The 27,597-nt window shown below is 36.3% G+C and overlaps 1 protein-coding gene and 1 pseudogene across 1 annotated transcript in view; one reads left to right on the forward strand and one right to left on the reverse strand.

Moving 5' to 3' along the window:
• Window positions 1–27,597, reverse strand: part of Elapor2 (endosome-lysosome associated apoptosis and autophagy regulator family member 2) — a 146,195-nt gene that overhangs the window by 51,724 nt on the left and 66,874 nt on the right. The window contains exons 2-4 of the mRNA XM_069996381.1: window positions 17,655–17,775; window positions 4,031–4,226; window positions 1,332–1,479 (exon numbers count right to left, since the gene is read on the reverse strand). Coding sequence (XP_069852482.1) covers window positions 1,332–1,479; window positions 4,031–4,226; window positions 17,655–17,775 — 465 coding nt within the window. The remainder of the gene's footprint in view (window positions 1–1,331; window positions 1,480–4,030; window positions 4,227–17,654; window positions 17,776–27,597) is intronic.
• On the forward strand, window positions 10,578–13,434 carry LOC138809994 (actin, muscle-like; annotated as a pseudogene).

A 27,597-nucleotide genomic window follows, 5' to 3' on the forward strand; every position in this document is an offset into this window, starting at 1 on the left:
TGGCAATCTAGAAAGCTGAAATGTCAGTAAAAGAAGCTGAAATTTGTCACTGCTTTTCAGACTATGACTAGAAGAAATTTGCAATTACAAAGGCAAGCAATGAAATGTTAGGCCCTAAGAGTACCTTTATTGATAGTTTTCAAGGGATCTATCGGGCAATACTAAATGCTTGGTCTTATAATTAGATACTTGTCTTGTTTCCTGACTTGAATTTAGCAATGCTGATGAAATGTCCCAAGGAATTGAGTCTCTGCAATGCAAAGTGTTCTGCAAACAAAATGTAGCTTAAAAAGCAAATATATCTGAATGTTGCTTAATATCCTAAATTCAACAAAGGATATTAGTACAAGCAGGCTCCTTAATACATCCTCTCACAATCCACTTAATTAAAAGGAATGCTGAGGGCCGGAAAGTTAACTTAATTGTTTGATACCATAGCTAACAACTATAGAACTGGAACTAGAGCCAGAATCTTGACTTCAAATCTAAGGCTCATACTTCATTGAAAATACCTCTTGCTACCAAATTTTTGACTTAGAAATTCTAATTATTGATTTACAAATACCCATTACCAAAACATACAATTTGTTTTAGAATAATTATAATGCATTTGTTTATAAGCCACTGATTTTTTCCCATTTGCTAGCAAAACACAAATGGTGTTCAGTTTAAGAAGACAATCTGGAAATACTTTCTCAAGCATTTGAGTCCATGTCTCAATTAATATTTAGTAGAGTAAGTATTGTTTAATTAACATAGTAAAATAACTTTGGTGGTTTTCTGTTAGTCTGTTATTGTATTCTATGTTTTATAATGCTATTTAATCTCATATAGCTATCTCATCCACTAATTCCTTTAGAATATACAAAATTCACAGAATCACAAACATATAGCCACTTTTACTTTTAAAATAATTGGCCATTAATATATCTAAATATTCCTAGTGAGTAAAATAACTGAATTTCCAAAAAAGTAAGTTAAAACTAAAGTTGACAAAAATGCATTTTTAGCAAAATAGAATTTGTAACTATAAAAAAATGAAGTTCAAATGAATCATGAGAAAATGTTTGTCACATGCAGTCTAAAATAAATGGTCATATAATGAACGTAACCAAAAGCAAATCAAGACAAATTTATACTACAATGGAGAGTGCCAAAGTAAAGAAACAATATTAACTAGAAAACAAAAAACTATAGAAAAAGTTAAATGTCCAATTAACAACAGGAAGTTCAGTTAACACACAGAAAAATAATTGAGGAGTCAGAAAGCAGACTAGAAATTTCTATGAATGCATCTTTAAAAGCAAATTCAACAATATAAAAGGCCTTACAAAGAACTCAAAGAAGATGTTGTTGTCCACATACTGGTACTCAAAGAAGACATAGCCTGACTTTTTAAGGTGCACAGCATAAATCAGAGACACCGTGCAGTCATCACGATTAGACTCTATGTAGTTTCCTCGAGGGATCCAAGAAGAGCTGTGGAAATAAAACCAGAAAATGTTTTATGTTGGTATTCAGAAACCTCTTCTGCTCATAAAGCTATCGCCCATATTCAAAATTAATTTCATTAGCAAAGCATAGCAGAAATCACCAGAAGTTTTTGTGCAGCTACAGGCCAACTGATTTACTGAAAAAAGGTTCATATTTTATGGCATATACTTCTCAAACATTAGTTTCTAATCCTAGCTAGTCAGGAGGCTGAGATTCTGCCTTTGATCATGGTTCAAAGACAGCCCCTAGGCAGAGGAGTGCTCCACATTCCATTCCCAAATAACTACTAAGAAACTGAGCTGGAGGCATGGCTCACAGGTAGAGCACCAGCAGAGCAGACAAGCTGCGGGAAAGTGAGACCCTAGTACCATATGCAAGTACATACATAATGTATTAACTAAAGTATGGTGGATTCAAGAGAGATCTCAAATAGTGAAATTCATTAGAAAGCCAAAATCAGTGCTCAGCAAAATAAAACATCAGGAAGCAGGTACTCAGGTCATGGGCAAAAGGGGAGAAAAATGAAGAGGGGCAAAATGCAGACAAGAATCCAATATGTTTCTTACAAAATTAAGAAGAGTGATGGAAGGTGTGGGGAGGGGAGGTGAGAACATGGAAAGGGTGACATTGATAAAGATATACTGTATTCATGAATTTCTTTGTTAAATGTCAACTTCTCTGTACAACTACTTAAAGATTTTTTAACCCTATTACCAGAAGGAAATAAAAAGAATTTCTAGCTTTCACAAATTTACTACCTAGGATTAGCAAAGCTAGCTTATGATATAAAAGAAAAATTAACAACACAAAAAATTATAATTTTTTTCCAATGTTAAACTTCTTGCTATCAAACAACAGCATTAAGATTAAAAAAAGCAAAGCTGGAGACTTAGAGGGGATAACAGCACATATACACACAGACACACTCATGCATATATGTGCATGTCCATAACAGTGAATGTTATATAAACATATGCAAAGAACTCATGTTCATAATATTCAAAGAACTCTTTTGGCTTAATAATTATATATTCTGCATGACCCTATCAATCAACAATAAACAATGAGCATGGAAGATTATGGAAGTAGAATAAAAGGCAGGGGGAAGGATGGAGGAAATAGGGCAACATTACACTGAACTTTATATTGAATATGCTAGAAAACACTGCATTGAAACAGTTCTTCCTTATCACATAAGTTCTTTCATGAATAAGGTATTCCAGGAATATAAAGAACAGTCCAAAACAACAATCTAAGGTCCTCTAACCCCAAACCCTCCTCTAAGAAGCTACTTGTTTAATACACAATATGTGTACATACAAACTTGTATGGCTAGAGTATGGTTTGTCCTTGACAGGTGTGTACTGAAAAGAACTGTCAATAGCAAGTATTGAGGTTTGGGTTCTTAATGAAGTATTAGGTGGATAACAGACTTCATAAATGGACTGAGGCTTTTCTCCTTGAATCTAGAGATAAGCTCCCTTTTCTCTGTGTGTGCCAGCCTGCACTGTCATTTTCTGCTGTGTGGAATCTTTTGAGTGGAAGCTGTATGAAGCCCTTATATGAAGCCAAGCAGATGCCAGAATGCGGCTTTTGGACCTCCAGAACAATGAGCTAAATAAATTTCTTTCCCTTATGAATAACCCAGCCCCACTTTTCTAAGAACAAAAACAGATTGAGACATACACTTAAAACAATATTATCAGCCCAGTAAAATAAAACCACTGTTGATTGGCAGAGAGAAAGAGCTAGAGTGAAAAAGCAAAAGAAGGAAAAAAGGAAAAGTGGGAAGAAGTAAAAGGGAAAAGGAAGGAAGGAAACATATTTCAGCACAGCTAAGTAATTTCTATAATCCTTAGATCGTGGTTAAAAAAATAAAAATCATTAAAAAAACAATTTTGGCTTCCTGAAAAAGAACCAAAAGGCAGCCAGAGGCCTAAAACATACTTCCTTAAGCATTGATATACTAAATTAAATATTACATAGGAGACAGGAGAGAATAGAAAGTGGTACATCCCAAAGGAAAATGTTTTGCTTTATTATTTTCAAAACCACTTATTATTCCTTGCATGTTATTAACAATGCTAATAATCTCCTAAGAATAAGTTAATGACCTTTCTACCTTAATACTTAACCTAGTACTATCTTTTGCATGAGATAATCAAGACCTAAATGAAGATTATACACTTTTCAAAGGAAAAAGAAAAAGTCAGGATTTATCCATTAAAAATTAAACAAAGGTTAAGAGAAATACCACTGACCTAAGTTATAAATACACTGTGAGAAAATAAGTTAGTTTCTCTAAAAACTCCATTCCATTTTGTAGAGAGTATCCATTATATGTTAAGAAGTATCATTTAACCCCATGAAACTTTTACTAGGTTAGTCTTAATAACTATAAAAAATATCATTCTTTGCAATTAGCTCATCTAGAATCCTCTTAGGCATGAAGATTATTCTTCAACTTCTTTCTGGGAAAAAGTAATACACCTTTCTAGTATTTAGTAGAGATCCAAAGGCTCCTTTGGATTCTTACTTGTTACAGCTGTCTGGCCTGGTGTCAGAAGGGCCCACGACAGTGTCCATGAATGTTGCAATGTTGGAAAATCCTGCTGGCAATTCATCCCATTCATCAAATTTGATGCCACTGCCCAACGAGTAGGTGCCTTCGGCACACTTGCTGCATACCTGGTTCTTCATTTCTAGATACTCTCCAGAAGCACATGAGAAAGCTGCAAGGCAGAAAAAGGCATGGCCGGTTAGTCACTGGCTTCCTCCATTAACTTTCTCCTCTTCATATGGTCACTAGAATAAAGTTCATAAAATTCTGATCATATTACACTCCAAGGAAAGACCTCCAATATCTCCCTTATAGCTACATGTCTTTGCTTATTTGATTCTGCTCATTCCTTGCCCCACACTTCCAATCAAAACAAAATCTATGTTTTACCCTAAATATTTCATTGTCTCTTTTGCAATTTTTCCCGTGTTTCTCAGAGATGTTGCCCAAATGTTCTATACCTGAAAAGTATCCTATCTATGAAGACTACTATCATCCTCACTAATTAATTAGCTGTTCCCCCTTCATATCTCCTGCAGTTTGCTTTCTGTATTACCTCTATTCAAACCCTTACTCTGAGAGATATCACTTAACAGACAGCATGTAACTTTGAACTTCAGGAAAACAAGGGTCATTATTATGGAACTCCTACTCTTAGTACTATGTCCTAATCAAATAAGTCCCTAGCACATACTAAGATCAAATAAAATATTAATTTAGAGAATCAGAACAAAATAAAAAGGGAGTAAAATAGGAGTAGTATAGTAGCTAAATAAGTTATCTCCACTCTAAAACCTTAATCATACTTTGTCAATATTTATAATGCCAACCCAAGCCATTTGACAATCAACATCTTATTTCTAATGTTAAGTTTTCTGCTTACTCTAAGAACTGTATGCAGAGTAATCAGACATAGATACAAACAATAATCAACACACAGAAAAGAAAAGAGCCCTGCTGCTAAGATATTATTTATTCAACAAATGCAAATCAATGTCCCAAAGTGTAAGACTCTATGCAGGGTAGTATTATTGAATCAAATGTACAAAAGGACTAGTTAATCCTTTAATCGGGATATTAAAGAAACAAGAACAAAGGAAAATACCCAAATTATCTGATGAGAAACAAATCTCTCAGCAGAGTGAAGTAGCAAATATTCACATTAATAGAGTCTTCTTTCAAAAACATTGGGGACTTAGCTAGAAATAAAAATAAGCTAATTTTGAAAGACTAATTAAAGAATTAGAGCTAAAACCAATACTTATCCACCTACTCACCCAAAAACTTAACAATGCTATATAATGAACCTTGGCACTCAAATCAACCTCCCCAAACCAGTAAAATATCAGTCTGTAAAAAATAGATTAGGCACAAAATATTACTTACTGGCTACAAGGCCAAAATTATCCAGGGATGAAAGAAACTAACCTGTGAACAGGTTGTGCCACTTCCTAATGAATGAGTAACTTTCTCTCTCTCGGCTTTGTTCTGTGTCCAAAAAATGAGCTATCATAGTTAAATAAACTGGTTAACATAATTCCTGACATAAAACCAATGCTCATTATACATTATTATAATTATAAACCAAATAATCAATAGAAAAACACAGCTATAGAAAAATGTTTTTAGTTTCAATAGTTTATGGGTCTGAAAATCAGATAATATTTACCTACTATGCTTATGAACCAAGATCCACTGGGGGCACTAACTGAAGGATCATCAAAAAGTCCAGTTTAAGCTGGGCATCAGTGGCTCACGCCTGTAATCCTAGCTACTCAGGAGGCTGAGATCTGATGATCACAGTTCAAAGCAAGCCCAAGCAGGAAAGCCAGTGAGACTCTTATCTCCAATAAACCACCAGAAAACCAGATGTGGCACTGTGGCTTAAGCAGTAGAGAGCTCACCTTGAGCTGAAGAGTGCAGGGACAACATCCAAGCCCAGAGTTCAAGCCCCATGACCAATAACAACAACAACAACAAAAGTCCAGTTTACAGGCCAAATCTGGTGCACTATTTTTATAAATAAAGTTTTAATGAAACAGAACCACAGTTATTCATTTGCATATTGTCCATGGCTCCTTTCATACCATAATAGTATAGAGTTAAATAGTTGTAAATGGAGAATTCATCACCCACAAATCTGAAACTATTTACTTTCTGATAAAGTTATCTTGGAAGGCATTTTAGTCTGCATCCAAAATTGACTTTTTAATTTAATTAACAACTTAATAAAAATATTTTATGCTATGTTTGTATATAAGACTATGGAAGCAAAAAAGGTAGAAAATTGTGTTTGCGATTTTAAACACAATGATTCTATTTGAGAGTTTTCACTATACTATCAAAATTGTGAAGAATATTAATTTTTTAGTACTTCTATGAATCAGAAGGGAAAGTGAGAGGAAATGTTGAAAGTAAGCACATTGAATAGTAGGTTCTGTTATTGGTATTTTATAACTATATAGATTATTGTGTTTTTTATTGTCAAGGTGATATACAGAGGGGTTACAGTTAGATAAGTTAGGTAATAAGCACATTTCTTGTCCAACTTGTTACCTCTTCCCCTATGTTTCTCCTACTTTCCCTTCCTCCCAACCCCACCATATAAATTATTGTTTTCATGGTAACACAAATTTGCCATGAACACAATGTTAGTGATACTGAGACATTTGTTCCTAGTAGAAATTCAGAGTTAGGATCCTGAGAGCTTCTGGTCACAAAACTTCTTCAATTTATTAACACCTAACCTTAACCTAACCTAACCTTAACCTTATTTCTCCTTGAAGACATCCCATTTAATATATACTATTTGTTTAGTCCAGTAAATTCACGGACAATTGAGTGTTCACCCATTCCTGGACAAAGCTTGTATAATATGCATCTTTTCTTTAAAAGGCCTATCTCAGACTTCTTGCACTTAAGATGCTAGCTGGCCCTTAAAGAGCCATGATAAGTAGAAGAATCAACTAACAAAGAATACTAAAAACACAGCACTAAATACAACACAAACACACACACACACACACACACACACACACACACACACATATGGTTTGGGTGTGTGTTTTTTTTCAATATGAGAGCAAAAATTTTTCACCTTTTCCAAATGGGTGTTTAGGTGATTCAAATAGTTTATCACTCTGCCCATGTGCAGATGACTATGTAAGCACTAACTGTGTTGATCTGGAGATTATAAATAAGTTGTATGGAATTAGCAAATATAGAGTACATTAATAATGAGAATCAGTTGTACTTAAAATAGAAATGTGAAGAAGGATGGTATCATGTCCTCATATCAGATGAAGAAACTGAGCCACGGTCAATTTAAATAACCATATTATAAGCTTACACATAAACAAATAGCAAAGATGATATTCAAATTCTACTCTAATTCCAAAGGCAGTACTCCAAAAGAAAATTTAGCTCAATCAACCAATGAGCATAGGATAAAAATTTCAATTGAATTTGTTATTCTACTTCACACCATCCTTCCTTTCCTGCCCTTGTTAAGCAATGTTTATCTACATTATAAATTCATGACCACTTTCTATTCTCAATACTTTTGTGTCAGTCCTATTGCTTGAACTCAGGATCTGGACACTGTCACTGAGCTCTTTTGCTCAAGGCTAAAATTCTATCACTTGAGACAGAGCTCTACTTGCAGCTTTTTGTTAACTAATTAGAGATTTAAAAACCTAACAGATTTTCCTGACCTCAGATCTCAGCCTCCTGAGTAGCTAACATTAGCAGCCCAGTTACTTTCATATCTTTATGGAATTTTAAATATGTCATACAATTTGAGAAATAATGTAACGAGTTCTTAACTTTCATAAGTCTAATGACCTTGCTTATATAAGGAAGATAGTAATATTAAGAATTAGTAAAGACAGTAAAAATGTGGGAATAAGATATTCCATGAAGACCATTCAGCAGTATACCTGCTTTCATTGTATTTGATGTTGGTATAATTTGTGGAGGGGAAGGGCAAAACCAAACCGTTTAAATAGGGATACAGGTGGACCCATTGCAACAATAAGATGTACAAGTTGTTATGTTGAAAATCTAACTTTACAACTTTGGCTGGGCGGGGAGGAGGGGGGGACTGGAGGAGAGGGAGGAGATGGAAAGGGGGAAACAAAGGAGGAGGCAAGAATGCTTGATAAGAAATGTACTCATTATCTTTCCCATGTAATTGTAACCCCTCTGTGTGGTATTGTCACAATAAAAAAAAATTTTTAATATACAGGAAAGCTAAAACATCTAAAGCTTTTCAACTTTTTTAATCATTTGCATTTCTTCTGTCTTTCCATTCCAGTAGCCAATTCTAGAAACTCATGTCAAAGACAAAAAAAAATGAGAAAAGAAAATTGGAGCCTTGTATTCTTGTTAAAACTGAATTGACTCCTCATGATTATATCAGCAGTTAGCATGTCTGACCGGTTCTGGTTCTCACCAACAATGGCCTGCTTTTCCTTTTCTGTTATCTCTTATCGAAGCCTTATTCACTTTCTGTTTCAACACTGCTATCTTGCCATTTGGCTTTTAATCAGATTATAAGGGTCTTTTCTTTTTTAAATCTCAGGGGCTATATCCATCATTTAATTCTTTTTGAATTAACATGAACTTTTCAACAATCAAGATGATAGGCAGTTATTATAAAAAGCTGTTGTTAGCTTTTTCATTTGTTAGCTTTTTCATTCATTCTTTTTCATTCATTTTCATTCATATCAGTCATGTCTAAAATAAATACTAGTTTTCTTCTTTCACAATCTCAAAATCCTACAGTAACTGAATTGTACTAAAGATAAACAAAGTCCACATTTTTTGATGGGATAACAGAAAGAGATTTCCTGCTTATGGTCTTAACATAGAACCTATTGATCCAAGAAACTGAAATATTAGTTTATAATAATCATTCAAAAATTAGAATATAAGGGCTGGGAAGTTGGCTCAGTGGTAGAGCGCTTGCCTTGCATGCCTGAGGCCCTGGGTTCAATTCCCAGCACCACATAAGCAAAAAGAAAAAAGCCGGAAGTGGCGCTGTGGCTCAAGTGGTAGAGTGCTAGCCTTGAGCTGAAGAGCTGAGGGACAGCGCCCAGGCCCAGAGTTCAGGCCCCACGACCGGACCAAAAAAAAAAAAAAAATTAGAATATAAGTATGCATGTTGACCTATATAAAAGTCATGTCTATTGTAGCCACATTAGCTTATTGGATCTCATACAAAAATTACAAAAGTAAATTATACATACATATATACTATGCATGTTATGCATATATTATATATGTGTTGTTATATACATGTATACTGGATTATATTTAAATAGGAAATTAAAGGGATGATGATTGATTTTATGTTTATATAAAAAATAAAGTTAGATAAAACTAGTCATCCTCAAATAGAAGATGTGTTAGATTGTATTTGAAATCAGAGACTAAGAAATATTGAAATTGAAAGTAATGTTATATATCACAAATTAATATAAAACATGAAATTAAATGTCTTTACTTTCCTCTCAGTGACTTCAATTTGTTTTCAGATATGTAAAGGAATTGTCTTTCTACTCTTCCCCAAGGAAAGACAGGCATTCCCTTCTTCTAAGTTTTGATTTGAAGCAAAAGAGTTCAGCCCCATATATGTGTTTGTGTGTGTGTGTGTGTGAGTGTGTATGTGTGTGTAATAAAGACAAAGAGAGACTGAAATACAGAGACAGACAGATAGACAAAGATCAGGAAGCCAAGCAGGCAGAGACAGAATAAAAGACATCACATCACTACCCAGAAAACAACTACAAAGAATGACCATTGTTTTTAGCCACCTAAAACTTTCAATAGAAGTCCTGGAAGGCAAGAATAGAGTTCATATAATTTTTTGGATTGCCTCTTCTATTTCCTTGAAGAATGAGGTTGGAATATTGATAGGTATCACATTGAATTTGTAGATAGTCCTGGGAAGCATTGTCATTTTCACGATGTTGATCCTTCCAATCCAGGAGCATGGGAGGTTTTTCTACTTTCTAAGTTCTCAGGATAAAAGGAGGAAGTGAATCAACAGTAGAGAAGCCATAAGATTAGAAGAAGGGCTTTATTCTTTTTGTTCTGAGACTATGATAAACAGTGCTACAGTTCTGGAATGGCATGCTACTTGAAAGACCTTGAATGGTGAATGATGCTCACAGATTATTTCAGCACCAGAGCCTTCAGAGCAGGCCAGTTCTTGGTGGCTGGGCTTGGAGCTAGCAGAGAAGAAGAAAGCCATAAAGTCATCTCACTGGCCCTTTCAGAACAGCACTAAGAGACTGATAGTTCTCCACAGTAAAGGAGGACAATGAGGCCCCGGGTCAATTATAACAACTTCTCCATTCTTCTTCTTAAGCCCTGTAAGTTTGATGATTACTTATATTGTTAAGTATATATCAGGATTATAGCCTAAGAAAAACTAGAGCCTTGTGCAATTTACCATGTCCTGGTGTATTTTTAATAAGTTTTTTATTGTGAAAATGCTGTACAGAGGGGTTCCAGTTACATGAGCAAGGTAATAAGTACATTTCTTATCAAACATTGTTGCCTCCTTCTTTGTTTTTCCCCTACCATTCCTTCCCTCCCATCTCCACAACTACATTTCCGCACCCTCCCACACCCACCTAAATTGTAAAGTTCATTTTTTGACATAGCATCTTGTACATCTCATTCTTGCAATGGGTCCACCTGTATCCCTATTTAAACAATGTGTTTTTTCCCTTCCCCTCCCCAAATTATACCAGCATCAAATACAGTGAAAACAGGAGTTATACATAACATGGGGGAGGGAAATACAAAGCAACAAAAAAAATATGTGGTACCTTATAAATACGTTAGAAACAATAGCAAGAAAGAAAAGGACACTTGTGTCCTTATCTTGGAGTTCATTTCACTTAACATCATCTTATCTGACCTTTTCTGCTTGTCTCAGACATATACCAGTTACTGCAAATAAGGGAAACCATGGGACCTATGTTTCTTGGGGTCTAGCTTACTTCACTTAATATAATTTTTTCCAAATCTTTCCATTTCCTAACACATTGGCAATGTCATTCTTTCTGATGGAGGCATAGAATTCCATTTTGTATATATACCACATTTTCTTGATCCATTTATCTACTGAGGGACATCTGGGTTAGTTCCATATCTTAGCTATGGTAAATAAAACTGCAATAATGAACCCACTGACCTATAAGCCACCTAATCTTCAATAACGAAATGGAAGAAAGACAACCTCATCACTAAATGGTGCTGGCAAAATTGGTTAATCACTTATAGAAAACTAAATCTAGATCCTTATATATCACCCTGCACCAGAATCAACTCCAAATGGATCTCCAAATGGATCTCCAAAATAAACTAGGAAAATCATGGCTGGAGGCCTGGCTCAAATTGTAACCAACATAGGAAGCAAGTGGAACATGAGGCCCTGAATTCAAACCCACATATAACCAAAAAGGAAAAAACAACAGATAAACAATATAAAAATTCAAATCATTTAAGCTAAATATACAAAGTATAAAATAAGAAAGTAAGACTCTCCTATGAAATTTATACAGTGATCCTGGATTAGAAGGATCAATATTGTGAAAATGGCAACACTTCCCAAGGCTATCTACAAATTCAATGTAATACCTATCAATATTCCAACCTCAAGGAAATAGAAGAAACAATCCAAAAATTCAATAAAGGACCCCACATGGCAAAAATGATCCTTAACAGAAAGAACCGTGCTGGAGGAATATCAATACCAAATTTCAAACTCTAATACAAAACCATAGTAATCAAAACAACTTGGTACTGTCACAAGAACAGACCTCAGGACCAATGGAATAGAATTGAAAACCCAGAAATGAACCCACAGATCTTTAGCCATCTAATCTTCGATAAAGGAGCTAAAAAAAATAGAATGGAAGAAAGACAGCCTCTTCAGTAAATGGTGCTGGCAAAATTGGTTAACTACTTGTAGAAAACTAAATCTAGATCCTTATATATCACCCTGCACCAGAATCAACTCCAAATGGATCAAAGACCTTGGAGTCAAAGCAGACACTCTGAAAACAATACAGGATGAAATAGGAGAAACCCTAGGTCTCCTGGGCACAGGCCGAAATTTTCTTAATAGAGACCCAGAAACACAACAAATCAAAGAAAAGTTGGACAAATGGGATTGCATGAAGTTGCAGAGCTTCTGCATGGCAAAGGACATAGCTAGAAAGATCAATAGAAAGTCCAAGGATTGGGAGAAGATCTTCGCTAGCCATATAACAGACAAATATACCTGGAACTCAAAAAATTAAATCCCCCAACAACAAATTCTCAAAGAAACAACTGCCCAATAAATAAGTGGGCTAAAGACTTAAAGAGAACCTTCTCTGAAGAGGAAATAAGAATGGCCAATAGACACATGAAGAAATGCTCAACCTCTCTAGCCATAAAAGAAATGCAAATCAAAACAACATTGAGATACCACCTCATCCCAGTTAGAATGGTTGTAATCAAGAACTCTAATAACAACAGATGCTGGTGGGAATGTGGCCAGAAAAGAACCCTACTGGATTGTTGGTGGGAGTGTAAACCTGTTCAACCACTATGGAAAGTAGTATGGAGGTTCCTCAAAAGACTCCACATAGAGCTCCCCTATGACCCAGCAATCCCACTTTGGGCCATTTACCCGAATGATCCTGGTGTATTTTTGTCTTTTTCCATCCAGTGAGTTTGCTTGTAGATTTCTAGACACTAGAATTCTGGTTACCACAAATGAGGGAAAACATGCAGCCTATGTTTCTGTGTGTCTCACTTATTTCACTTAATATAATTTTTCCAAGTCTTTCCATTTCCTTATGAATGGTATAATATCATTCTTTCTGATAGAAGACTAAAATTCCTGCCCTGGATTTTGAGAATGAGATGGCCAAGCCTGCCTTCTCCTCCTCCCTGGAGAAGAGCTATGAACTGTCCGATAGTCAAGTCATCACTATTGGCAATGAGCACTTTCGCTGCCCTGAGACGCTCTTCCAGCCCTCCTTCATTGGCATGGAGTCGGCGGGCATCCATGAGACAACTTACAACAGCATCATGAAGTGTGACCTTGACATCTACAAGGATCTATAGGCCAACAACGTGCTGTCTGAGGGCACCACCGTGTACCCTGGGATCACTGACCACATGCATAAGATCACTGCTGGACCCCAGCACCATGAAGATCAAGATCATTGCTCCCCGCCATCCCAGAGCGTAAATACTCCATATAGATTGGTGGCTCCATCCTGGCCTCTCTGTCCACCTTCCAACAGATGTGGATCAGTAAGCAGGAGTACAATGAGGCGGGCCCATTCATTGTCCACCACAAATGCTTCTAAGGTGCTCTTAGTCTGTCTTCTGTCCAGGATGATGAATTAGCTTCAAGCCACCCCTCCCACATCTCTTAATCATTGTACAGTTTGTTTACACACATGCAACTTGTTCATGCTTGTAATATTTATTGCTTTATAAATAAACCAGAGCAGGACTTGTAACCTAAAAACAATTTTTTAAGAGGACTAAAATCCACATTATCTATTCATCCACTGAGGGGCATATGGGTTGATTCCATATCTTGGCTATGGTAAACAATGCTGTAATGAACCTGTTCGTACTGGCAGCTTTAGTGTGGCCTTGTTTGTGATCCATTAGATATCACACAGTGAGATTAAAGGAAGATATTCTTAGGAGAGGATCACATAGGCTCAATAGCTATGAGCATATTATCATATAAAAGAGTATTTATGAAAATAAACTCCAAGAAATGGAAACAAGGGTTTTTTCTTTGTTGCTGTTGTTGTTTTCTGTACCTTTTGTCTTATTTGTAAGTTTATCTGTTTGGGGAAAGGTAAGGGAGACAGAAAGTGTGAACAAACGGTGAACAAGTATAACAGTGTGATACTCACTAGACACTATGCTGAAAATGAATGACATAACTTGCGAGTGGGGACGAGAGGGAAGAACTGGGTAGAGAGTGAAAGAATGGGTGACACTGCTCAAAAAGAAATGTACATATTACCTGCACTCATCCCTATACCTCATTAACTGTAACCCCTTTGTACATTATCATTACAATGACAATAGAAATATATATTAAAAAGAAAATCTAATAGCTGATGTTTTATTAACTACTAGAATTCATATAATTTTAAAAAGAAATATATAAACTAGTTGGATCCATGAATTTTCTAAAATATTTTTACAATGCTACATGCACCTTCTCATAATTCCTTTCCTTAGGAATCCCATCCTCTATTGCCTCTGCAGACAAAAGGAAAGAGGTTACCCAATTATACTTTGAAGAACTTACAGAAATTTCAATGAAGATCAAAATCTGGATTTTATTCTATTTAGAGATATTTAGGATCTGGGGAAATGATACACTATATAACCACTGTCCTAAATATTCTTTACTTGAAGTCGCTATGGTCTACTTGTTAATTTGCTTGTTATGTAAGACAAATTCTAGGTCCACCAATGGAGTCTTTTGCCCCCATATGAAGACCTAAAATTTCTTCCAGACTGCCATCTTCACATGTCAGGTTAGCCAAGTAGGTAAGAAACAGGCTCTGGAATCAGCTATGTATGCATTAAATCTGAAATCAATCACATCCAAGCTAGATGACCTGAAGTGAGTTAGTTGGCCACTTTTAAAGTTCTTTCAGTTAGCAAAACAGAAAATTGTTATAGGTTGAGCATCCCTAATGAGAAAAGCTAATATGTCCTAAAATCTAAACTTTATTGTGTCAACAATAAAAATCCCATATAATGAAACTTTATTTCATGTAACAATTTATTTAAAGTATTATACAAAATTACATTTAAAGTATTTTAATGACATATGATACATAAAAGAAAATTTTGTTTACATTTGAGTCCCAGTCCCGTGACAACTCATTATGAATAAGCAAATATTCTAAAATCAGAAAAACGTCTGTAGTCTAAAACATCAGTAGTCTCATGTATTTTGCATAAAGGATACTCAACCTATAGAAACTGCCTGAAAGGGCTGTGGTAAAGATACAATGGCATAATGTCATATGCTTGGTACATAATCAGAATTTCAGAAATGATAGCTATTATCAGAAATAGAAAAACTAAGCCACTGGAGAAACTCAGTTATTACTACACAGCAGTCAAGCTTTAATGGCCAGGAATGTGATACCATGGGTTAGTTTGTTTGTTTTGTGGTTTTGTTTTTTGTTTTTTTTGGTCAGTCATGGGGCCTAAACTCTGGGCCTGGGCACTGTCCCTGAGCTCTTCAGATCAAGGCTAGTGCTCTACCACTTGAGCCATAGCACCATTTCCAGCTTTTTCTGCTTATGTGGTGCTGAGGAATCAAACCCAGGGCCTCATGCATGCAAGGCTGGCACTCTGCCACTGAGCCACCTTTCCAGCACTGTGGTACCATGTGGTACCATCATGAATTACTGCATTTGTAAATAAATTAGATCCATTAACTTACTTTTGAGCTTTAAAGTAACTTGCCTTTCCTATAACAAGAAGTCACAAATCTAAAACCAGACTAATAATTACGACAGCATATCTCTTATTATGCAGGAACCCTTAGAAATTCAGATATCAGACAAAATGTAAAGAAAAGAAATGTCCCAGCAATCATGCACATATGTGATTTACTTATTTTTCCCAAGGCAAACCATAACTAAAAATGATTTGATTAGTAGTCACGATTTTTAAAAAGTATCTTGTTGAAGGGTCAAATTCAAAATTTCATGTATGGGTTATTACAGAAAATATGAGTTAGAAATGTTTCTGGCAACATTCAAATAGAAGTTATTTCTGTTTGGGTATTAATTCTGCAGCAGAATTTTAAGCCCTTAGTCAACACATTTAATGTTTGGTACATAGCTAACTATGTAAAATCTGAGTTCTAAGATAGGAAGGTCCCTGATTCAGAGTGTTTTCCAATTTCCATGGTGTAGGATACTCTATGATAGCCAGCTTCAAATTCTGTTTCACTGCTTATTAGCTCTGGACAGTCAGTGCTAGCCCGAACCACCATACCTTCAAGATAGTTAGTATTCACAATGGTTAGATTTACTGGCTTAGGTTACATGAAAACCATGAAACTAGCTTGTAAAATTTTTAAATATATAGAAATACTATACAGATATGGGATCTAGGATGGTAACTGAAGCAAATTTACAGAAAGCTAATTACATAGACATTATTCAGAATATTTCCCTCTTAAACACAATCTTCTCTCACAGAGAACAGATTTTCCCCTTGCAGCTGCCAAGTCCCCAGCCTTGCATCACCTTCTCTTCTACTAACTACACTATCTCTTGGGACATTTCCTGGATCTCATGTGAATATAGGGGCTCCCAAGTTCCCTTTGTACTATTTCATATTGTTTGTCTGTGAACGATAGCATATACCTCTAATGTTTCTTCATTTCACAACTGGAGTCTCCCTTTACCAGTAAACCCAACGCTCCTCCAAGATAGTAGCAGAAACAAGATTCTATGCAAAATACAGTTTCAAACAGAAAAACTAAAGTTTTATGAGTATGATATGAAAAAACTTCAAGAAATACTATTTGACTGAAAAACTCTTGAGTTATCAAACTGAAGAATTTTTTAGTTTATAAATGAAAACAAATGTGAATATCTCCATCAATTCAGAATGTTGTACTTTAAACCTTGATAGTAGTCCCAAATTAAGTTGATATGATATTCATCAATTCTATAATCGCTGTACAGATTATACTTAAAGAAACTTAGATATATCTGTGGCTAAAAACGGAAGGGATGGTAGGGTAAAAACAAAAGAGGAGGCAACAATGCTCGATAAGCAATGTACTCATTACCTTGCTCGTGTAACTGGAACCCCTGTGTGCAGTATTTTCACAATAAAAACTTATTAAAAATGAAAATAAAAATATGAGTTTTGTGGTGAGATGGTGGTAATGTTACAGAGCAGTATAAATGCACTTAATGTCATAAAACCATAGACTTAAAAGTGATTAAATTTGAAATGATGGAAGCTTTGGTTTCAATTAAAATTGTATTTAAGAATCCATTAGGGAGGGGCTGGGAAGGTGGCTCAGTGGTAGAGCACTTGCCTTGCATGCCTAGGCCCTGGGTTCGATTCCTCAGCTCCACATAAGCAAAAAGAAAAAAGCCGGAAGTGGCACTGTGGCTCAAAGTGCTAGAGCGCTAGCCTTGAGCTGAAGAGCTGAGGGACAGCGCCCAGGCCCAGAGTTCAGGCTCCACAACCAGACCCAAAAAAAAAAAAAAAAAAAAAAAAAAAAAAGAATCCATTAGGGAGAAATTCTGTCACTGTGCTCCACCATTTCAAAATGAAAAAGGAATAAACAGATTTCAAAAACTCAACATCCTTCGATGTGGCTCATGTCTCATCATGGGCTTGAGACAAAAGCACACTGGGTACTGAGAAAAGCTGCATTTATTCTTCTAGACATTGACACTACATGTCCATTCCCATGGCTCATATTCATTAGTATAACTAACATTTGTGACTAACATGAAAAGGTTATGATAGCGTCAGAAAAACAGAGTCAAAATTCAAAACATACTGCATTCTTTGCCTCTCACTGGGTCAGGCAGGCCAGAGCAGTCCACTGCAGAATTCGGAATGGCAACTCTCCACCTGGAGCCTCTGCTATCACATTCAGTGTATTCAAAGTGGTAATCTTTCTGCAAACAATCACAAGAACAGACCTTTGTTAGAGCCCATTGCAGTGGGAGACCTTGCCTTCTCAGGCACCTAGTGGGTGTGTTTGTAAACCGTACCCTCTCCTGGACTCTTATCCCTCACCCCCTCACCCACACCTAGCAGTTGACTGTTCAACAGTGCATCATATGGCTGGTCACCAGCGGCTCACACCTACAAACCTAGCTATTCCAGGGGCTGAGATCTGAGAATCAAGGCTTGAAGCCAGCCAGAGCAGAAAAGTCAGAGAGACTCTTATCTCCAATAAACAAGCAAAAAAGCAGTAGAGGTGGGGCTCAAGTGGTAGAGCACCAGCCTTGAGAAAAAGAGCCAAGGCTCTGAGTTCAAGTTCCAGTAGTACCCAAACAAACAAACAAATAAAAGTACTAAGTAGGCACCAATGATATGAGGGAAGACAGGACAGTCCACACTCTCTAGCTATCTCCATTAGTTCTGTCTACCCAAAAGCTACATTTGTTTTTTTCAAGCTTTCAGTCTATAAACAATTGACAGATATAAGAATAAGCAAAATAACACTAGGAAATCTATTACTGTCACCAGCCCAAGTAGTTTCAAGAACTTAACAGCAAGTGGAATATTTAATTGTCCAAATACCAGAAAAAGACCACAAAAATTTGAAACAGCCTACTCTTAATTCAGACCCAACTCAGCAGGTTGCCATCAGTCATGGACTATTAAAATAGACCATATATTACAATTGCCAAAATAAGACCAACCCACTTGTGTTTGGCTGTTGATTCTTGGAAATTCTAACAATGATCTTCTGTAGTTAGAAGACATTAAACATGCTCAATGCTTGAACTGAGAGGAATCAGGAAAAAAATATTACAGGAACATTTTAACAATGAGGGAAAACCCTGAAATATTTTCAGCTTAAACTTTAAATTTTCTTATTTTTTTCTCAGTATGGTGATTGAACTCAAAGCCTCATACTTGCTGGACAAGTGCTGTATTACTGAACTGCCCTCTTTATACCTGCCCTTGCCCTATTATATAATTCAATGATCTAAATGTTGCTGTTCTACTTTGTCCTCTTTCTTTAGCCTCTCTTTTTCTTAAGATAGGCAAGGATAGAAATATCAAGTTACACTGACATAGGAAAATTGGCAAGGAGAAGACCACTGTGCCTGACCTTTTTTCCACAGTACACCTTTCTCCCCATGAATTTGACATCTTTTTCAGTGTGTTATACTGAGAATTTTCCACATCATAAATTCTGTGTTCGTTTTTATTCACAGTTCTTTGGCTTATCTCTTTTCTCTCATTTTTGTTATAAGAAGCCATCAGTCCATGCCTTCAACCATTTGCTAGAAAGATCTGTTAAATATTCACATTCATTGCTGACATGTTTTGCTTTCCACATGGCCACAGACAGTTAAGTTTCCCGCCACTACACAAAATGCATAACATTTCTTCCAACTTTTTTGGAAAGTGGTAGAAAATTTTATACGAAAGGATAGATTGAAAGCAAGTCATTTGTAAGGAAAGAATGACAATAATTTTGTTTTTATACAAATTCCTTTTCTTTGCTTACATTATTTATACAGAGGGAGATTTCACGCTTACATTTCCACACCCATATACAATCTATTCCAGTCAATCTCCTACCCTCTACCACTCTCCTTTTACCTCTTCCCAAAACAATTTTCATCACTGAAAAAAACCAATATTTCTAATGATGTCTTCCTCATTTTCTTCTGACCCTTACCGATATGTTTTTAATATTTCTAACTGCATTCTTCTCATGAAAAGTTATACCTTCTTTAGTATAGGCATTTTCTACCATGCTCCTCCATTTTTCCTGAGCCCTTGTTTGCAGTTATTTATATCCCTATTTCTGTCAACAGTGTATTCAAGACAATAGAGGCTTATCTATTATGCATTTTAAAATTCTCCCACATTCTGCCCGATTACCCAATTCTAAAGTCTTTTACCCACTTTCAAGTATTTGTTATAGCAGTATGTCACTTCCAGGTATCAAAATCTATAATCCTATGAAGGACATTCCCCATCCCCACCTTTAGTAGAAACAAAATGAGTAAAAAATGAGTAATGAGTAAAAGGGTTTCAGTGGGAAAATGGGCCAGGTAGCAGGGAGAAGTGCATGGAATTGGCCAGAAGGAATTGGAAGCCAAGCTCACAAGTTGTTCCAGCTAACAAATTCAAACCATGATCCAAAGAAGAAACAGCAAGTCAACCCATAAGAAAGAACTGGCAACCATTAAAATACCAAGTAAACTCTATAAAAGCCTGTTTCCAAGTCCCTATCCTACAGCTTGTCTGCCTGTTGTTTTCCTTTGAAACCTCTTACTTTTCCTACATACTTGTATTGGTAAATTTCTAAAAAGTCTTTCTTTTCTCTTACTCACCCCACTCAGTACCCAAAGTTCCAAAAATCTACAAGTTTCTAAGATAGCTGTAATAAAATATCACAAACAGCAGTTCTAGACTATAAATTATTTTTTCACAGCTCCTTAGGTCAAAAGTTCAAAGGTCTGATCAGAGTGAGGTAAATCAGCAGGACCAAACTGTCTCCCAACTCTGTTGGGATATTTGGCTAAGAGGCAATTTTTTGACAGTAGTGCAGTTTGAATGTTTCCTTCCCTCTACTTAGGGTCACTTGTTAAGCTGGTGCCCTACCACTTGAGCCATGCCTTCAGCCTTGCTATTTGCTGGTTTAACGAAAGATAAAAGTCTCACAGACTTTTCCTCTCAGGATGGCTTTGAACTGATGGTCTCCAGATCTTAGGCTCCTAAATATTTAGGATTACAAATGTAAGTTTCCAGCAGCAGGCTGCACTATAAAAGCTAACCACACTTAAAACCTCACATTGACAATTTCTTCTAGATAAATATACCTGAGATACAAAGGTCTGGTGAAACTCATCCTTGAACTAAAAAGAGACTTTCTTGAAGGAGAATAAATATCTGCTAATGACTGGCTTCTGTCCTCAATAGATATCTTCTAACAGAAAGAAAACAAAAACAAAAACTGAGAGATCGTCAAACTTACATCACCTTATTCAATTGAAGAGATGCGATATTTGGAGATCTCTACTATATTAATTCCAGAACTTAAGACACAATGAGAGAAGGGTCAATAAAACTATAAAATTAGACATTATCAATAAAAAGTGACTATATTTCTTCTCAGTGAAGTAGGATCTATGCTAAATTGTTTCTCTGATGACTTGGCCCACATGAGTGATGTTCCCAAAATCTAGAGATGCTTATCAAGAATGACAAGATGACAAAAAAGTGTTTATTTTTTGCTAAATAAACTTTTCATCTAATTAGATTCATCCTCAAATTGTTTTTTATAGCAATGTTACAAACTGGTTCAGCATTGGAACCAAGAATACAACATCCCATGTTACAAGCCCAGCATCCTAGTGTGAAGTCCATAACTTCTGGGAAACTTCCTAGGTGTGAAGAGGTTCTGGTTAGGATGACAGCAGCAGTTATTAAGGATGTCAGGGAGGAAGGAAATTACCTCTCTTAGTGATGCAGCTAAAAGCTTGATTGACAGAGAGGAGGCCATACCTAAGTGAGATTTGTGTTCTTACTTGAAGTTTCTTATTGGTCCTGTACAAGCTTTGATTGGTAGAATTACAATCTAAACAGATAATTTGCCACTCTTTTGGGGGTATGAGTGAGAGCTTTTTCATCCCCCAGTATTACATTAGGTCTAATAAAGGCTTTTCTTGAATAATCTCTGCCTAATTGTGGTTCTTTATCGTGGATAGAGCAAGCTAGGTGGATGTTGAATAAAGAGCAGATAAGATCCCAGGGCTTTTAGCTAAGGCAATAGTAGTAGTAATAAGAAGGCAGCTGAAGAGTTCCACAGGCACTGATTACTGAGGACCTTAGTGCCCAAAGCTCTGTGCTGTAACACCAAGAGACAGACAGTTAGAGTCCCAGAGAGCCACTGAGAATGAAGGTAAGCAATCTGATACATAAAGCTCTGAAGTGTAACACCAGAAAATAACTGAAAAGTTCCAGAGAGCGATAGAGACCAGACACTGCAAGAAACAAAGATGATACAGAAGAGCCAAAGACAAGAGCCAAGACTACATAGGCTACAGACCTGGTTGCTAGAAGAGTTTGAGAGAGCCACCAAGGAATAAACAGTTGAGAACAGCCAACTTAAAGTCCAGAGCCTTCATTCCCTAGAGCAATGGTCTCCAGATTTGCAAGCCTAGAGTCATAAAATTCTGCTTCTCTAGGGGTAGAGTCATAAGGTTCTGGATTTTAATGCCTTGACCATAATTTCTACCTGAATAGTGAAAACAAAATAAAAATTTAAAAAAACAGACAATCATTTGTAACAGAGTTTTTCCAAGTAATCTTCCCTTATGAAGCATTAGAGGAAAATCCATCCCTGGTCTCTTCCAGCTTCCTGTGGCAAGCAGCAATCACTGTCCTATAGTCATCTCATTTCCACCTTTGCCATTTGGCCATGTCACCTTCTCCTCTTATGATTGCATTTTTGGCCTACATGCAGGCCCTAAAGATTCTCATTATTGAGATTTTCATCTTTCTTTTCGCCATATAAAGCACTATTTATAAGTCCTAGGGGGTTATGATTTGGGTATCTTTTGTTTTCTGTTTGCTTTTCCTTTGAGGAGAAGTATTATTCAGCCTACTGAAATCTCTGTAGTAAAATATCTTTGAAAAGCCAGGCTTGGCATAATGGTTTCTTGTTTCTCTTGTTTCCAGTTATTTATATTTGGATGTCTCTCTTAGAATTCCCACTGAGAAGGTCCTGAACTCCAAGTGTAAAATTTAAGTCATTTCTTATCATCCTAGCAAAATAAAGATGCTGTGAAGTATGACATGAATTTCAAATGAAGCAAGGCCTCTGAATAAAATAGGAAATCTCCCCAAAGTGCTCCTTCACCACCAGCTCTGTGTAATTCAGGTGGCCAGTTATGAGAACAGCAATAGGAAAGTTATTGTATTTTCTGCCTGTAATGTTGAATGCCATATGCCAATTAATTATCCTAAGATTCTCTTATCCTCAAGGTTACCCAACAACACCAAGGGTCCATAGCTATTGTTATACTCTTAGTAAGAGTAATGTGTTTTTTTTATTTAAAAATACTGAAATGCAAATTTATTTTATGCACAGAGCAATACTTTAGGTCAGGGATTTAAATTTTAGGCCAAGTTAGATGGGTTTTATTTTAAATTATTTAACAGGCTACCTCATCTTTTCTTTTTTTTTTTTGTCAGTCATGGGGCTTGAACTCTGGGCCTGGGCACTGTCCGTCAGCTCTTCAGCTCAAGGCGATTGCTCTACCAGTTGAGCCACAGTACCAGTTCCAGTTTTCTAGCGATTTATTGGAGATAAGAGTCTCACGGACTTTTCTGCCCAGGCTGGCTTTGAACCATGATCCTTAGATCTCAACCTCCTGAGTAGCTAGGATTACAGGCGTGAGCCACCAGTACCCAGCTTTCATCTTTTATTTTAAGTGACAAATAATAATATTTAAAATCTGCTTCTGGAGAGAAACCTTAAATCCATAGAAAGACTAAGGAAATAGAGAGCAAGGTATATTCAGAATATTTAAAGGATATATCTAAATATTCAGGGTACTGATAAGGATTATGATACATAAAATTACAGTTTCATAGATAATACCCCTACACTCAACTATTGATTTAAATAAACATTGAACACTAAACCCAATCTTGGGAATAGAAACTTTCTGATACTAAAGGGGAATTTTTAAAGAAAAGATAAAATCTCTTCTTATAAAAATATAAAATTTATACATATCAGAGATTTTTGTCATTAATTGTTTGTCATTAATCAGTATTAATAGTAAGATGTTCAGAGAAGATATAAGGGATACACAAAAGTGGGCTATCAAGAAAGTGAAATGAATTCACCAATGTAAAACTGGCAACCATCCAGGGAATCATAATCAATTTCACTCCAAAAGATAGAATGCTTTTAATTTTTGTGAACATGAGTAATTCATACTACTGTGTTTCCTGTAAACCACAGTGTAACAAGATCATTCAAAGACTGATAAAAGGTAGAAACTGATCATTGAGAAAGGCGTACTTCACAGAAGCCCTAGAATCTCTTCTGCCTATTTCAATGTGTTTCACAATTTTTCTTGACAAGGGGGGAAATGTTCACATTTTTCCTACACTTTAATTCTCCTGGTAGTTTACCACCAAACACATTACTATGAATCGATGCACACTCTAAACAACAGAGCATCCACTCATCAACCACACTCACCATAATATAAAGCAGCAGAAGTGCCTGGGCCCACTCTAACTCTCAAGATGAATGTTACTTAAACATGTCTACAATGCTAGAGCATAGAAATGATGCCCCAATTAATAAAACAAAGGGATTGCCTCTAAACCTTATATTGTAGATACGTGGGAACTAGGAAATAATCCAAAAAAGAAACAGAACAAAGAATTACTCTTGGTCACAAGGCTTAAACTCACTTAAAGTTCATCACTTAAAAGTTCCCTTCCATAGAAATCCCTTCCACTTCCAAAGAAATGGTGCACCACAGAATCAAGAGTTCCATCCCAGGGCTGGGAAGGTGGCTCAGTGGTAGAGCGCTTGCCTTGCATGCCTGAGGCCCTGAGTTCGATTCCTCAGCACCACATAAGCAAAAAGAAAAAAGCCAGAAGTGGCGCTGTGGCTCATGTGGTAGAGCACTAGCCTTGAGCTGAAGAGCTAAGGGACAGCGCCCAGGCCCAGAGTTCAGGCCCCACGACCAGACCCCCCCCCAAAAAAAGAGTTCCATTCCTCCCTTTAAAGCTATACACCCCATGACTGAGGGCTTTTCTCTTCATGAAGGTCTACCACCTCTAATATTTAGAGGTCCATACTGGGGACCAAGCTTTATACACATGGGGCCTTAACAGTTATTCATGATACAAACTATGGCAGACATTAATATTGTCATAATATATATGTATATAAAATATACATATACAATTATTTATGTGTATATCAATGTGTCATTTTTATATTAGTACTAATGCATAATATTTTTACCCAGTATTTAATTATTAAATAAAAACTATAGCTTAAAGACTAGGAAGATTCACAGAAAACAGCATCAGAGAAATAGAGTCATCGCTAAGAATACTTGACAATGTAGTTTAGAATCTTTGAAACTGTTTTGCAGAAAAAATTTGGAAAAGTGTAGAAAATCTGGGTATTGAAATCTGGAATAAGCAGAACCCACCTGAACATAAAGACTATACTTATAAGGTTCAGACAGAAACAAGGACTCTTTGGGGGCATTAGGCTAGAGGCCATTTGTATTGAATTCTGACATTTAGGACCTTCTCCTTACCTTTTCAGATTGTCATGGCTCACATAGATTTCTTCTGACTCTGACATCATAGTAAAGTAAAGTCACATTTTGGTACCCCACAATACATATCCCACAATTTACCAGTTGTAAATATTTAAAAAGAGAGTTAAGGGATTTTTATTGGTTTTAATTGCGGGCTCCAATTAGCAGAATTCCCACAGACAGTCACAATTCCCACAGGGCTCTAGGGTTCCCACAGTATTAGCTACTTTTCTAGTCTCTGTGACAAACAACTGAGAGAAACAATTTAAGAAAGATTTCTCTCAGCTCATGATTTCACAGATTTCCTGGCCACAGGTACTTTGGCAGAATACCTCAGCAGTGGGAACATGTCATGGAGGAGCTGCTTCACCTCATGACAGACAGGAAGCAGATAGCAAGGAAGGTATAACCCACAAAGGCCTCCAGTGACCTACTTCCTACAACTAGCTCCCCACCCCCATCCACAGTGTTTCCAGAATCTCCCAAATAGCACTGCCAGCTAGGAAACAAGGGTCCAATGCATTAGTCTAAAGGGGTGGGGGGGGGGCGTTTACTCAAACCATAACACTCAACTCCTAAAGGTACATGGCCATTTCATAACACAAAATGACAAAGCTTCTCCAAAGTCTTAATAATTCCAACATTGTTCAAAAGTTGAAGTTTAACTGTCTGCTGAGATTCAAGGCAAATTAATAGCCATGAGCCTAATGCATAAATATTCCCATTCCCAAAGAGAGGCATAGGAGATTAGCAAGACCAAATGAAGACAAAAACATGGCAAGGAAAAGATTAATTCTGGCAAGGAAAAGATTAATTCTGTCACCTAGGTCATCTGATGTCATGATGTAAGCTCCAGTAGGTAGGGGAGGGCCTGAGAGTTATGCAAGATTTATAACTGTCCTGTACTTATTCATTGCTTCATAACAGCTAGTTTGGTAGGATATATTAATCAAGAAGATCAATCCTAGAGATAACATGTCTGAAGATGGTCAGTGAAATCATTAGCCTAAGGATGGGTAAATATGTGAGTAAGTGAAAGAGAGCGAGAGTGAATGAGTGAGTGGGTGAGTGAATGAGTGAGTGAGTGAGTTAATGAATCAATAAACAGCTGCATAGACTTCTGAACTCTAAGATTTGTTCATTTGTAATGAAAAAAATCAGCTCTCTAAAGCTGTCTGTATATCCTCCAGGAATTAAGAATTCCTCATAAAGTATAAAGATGTAGCCGATATCTACAAATCTAGGACAGGATTAAAAAGAGCAGAGACATGAAAAGTACTCTGGCTTCAAACCTGGGGAAATGCTTTATCCTAGAACACCAGAGAAGGGACAAAAGAGGAGCAAATATAATTCCCTTTCTGCATTTCATTTCTTCACTTTAGAATTTTTTAATGCAAAATGTTGAGAAAAGCATAACCTTATATTGGAAGAGATGACAAATCCCCTGGGAGTAAAGCTCCTAGGATAAGCACTTAGTGAAGCACTTCTTGGCACACTTCAGCAAGGTGGAAAAGGGGAGAAAACATGTGACTACAGAGCTTAACACAAATATTTCAACTCCAGTTCTGGTGAGTAAGCAGATTTCAGTGCAATCACTATGCAGAAAGGCCCAAAACATGAAAATACTTCATGTAGACACCCATGCAATGTATAGTGGCTCCTTTAGGCTATATCATCAAGTACATGAGCACAGTAAAACAGTGCAGCAATATTTTTATTCAGATTTTTCATTTTAGAAAAGGAACATGGTGTTACCATGGAAACCTACTGCTAAGTAAAGTATGTATATCTGATCTATTTATGATTCATACTTTTCTCTGTATTTGTAGATCCTATATTTTTAATCACTTTCACAAAGGTCCTATTTCAAACCTGACTCTAGTATCTATCTGTGTAAACAGGACCTATAGATATGCAACTCATTTTTGAAATTAATGTATGATTACTGTGTACCTCCCATGTGCCCCAGTGGAGTTGCTGGGGATACAGTTGAGCCACAAAATATTCAAATCTCAACTTTTATAGGGCTTATATTTTAGTATGAGTTTAAGTGCATAAGGTTCCTTCTTAGAAGGCCCCAGTTTAGATGATGTTCCTTCTGTGAACCAGTTTGTGAAGGGTTGGACAGTGAACTGAGAGCAGTTCTAGATCCCAATTGCTCCTCTCTTTTAAATTACTAAATTAAAGATTTTAAATGTCTGAACTAAATCAGGCTCCTATTAATCTCTGAAAGAAGAATGCTATACTTCATGTACTATAGTTTATGTCCTACATTTTTCCTCTTCTTAATAAAAGGAAAACAGCCACATTCAATAATCAGGCACTGTCAGGGAAACTTTCCAAGGGTGAATATTCTAAAGCAAGCTTACCATGAAGAAACTGTATGTTCCTTCAATTTCCTCAAGTAAACTACAGCTAGATGACCTGAAATATAAAAAAAAA

This window comes from Dipodomys merriami, unplaced genomic scaffold, assembly GCF_024711535.1.
Source record: "Dipodomys merriami isolate MVZ:Mamm:240054 unplaced genomic scaffold, mDipMer1.0.p SCAF_5, whole genome shotgun sequence".
NCBI lineage: Eukaryota > Metazoa > Chordata > Mammalia > Rodentia > Heteromyidae > Dipodomys > Dipodomys merriami.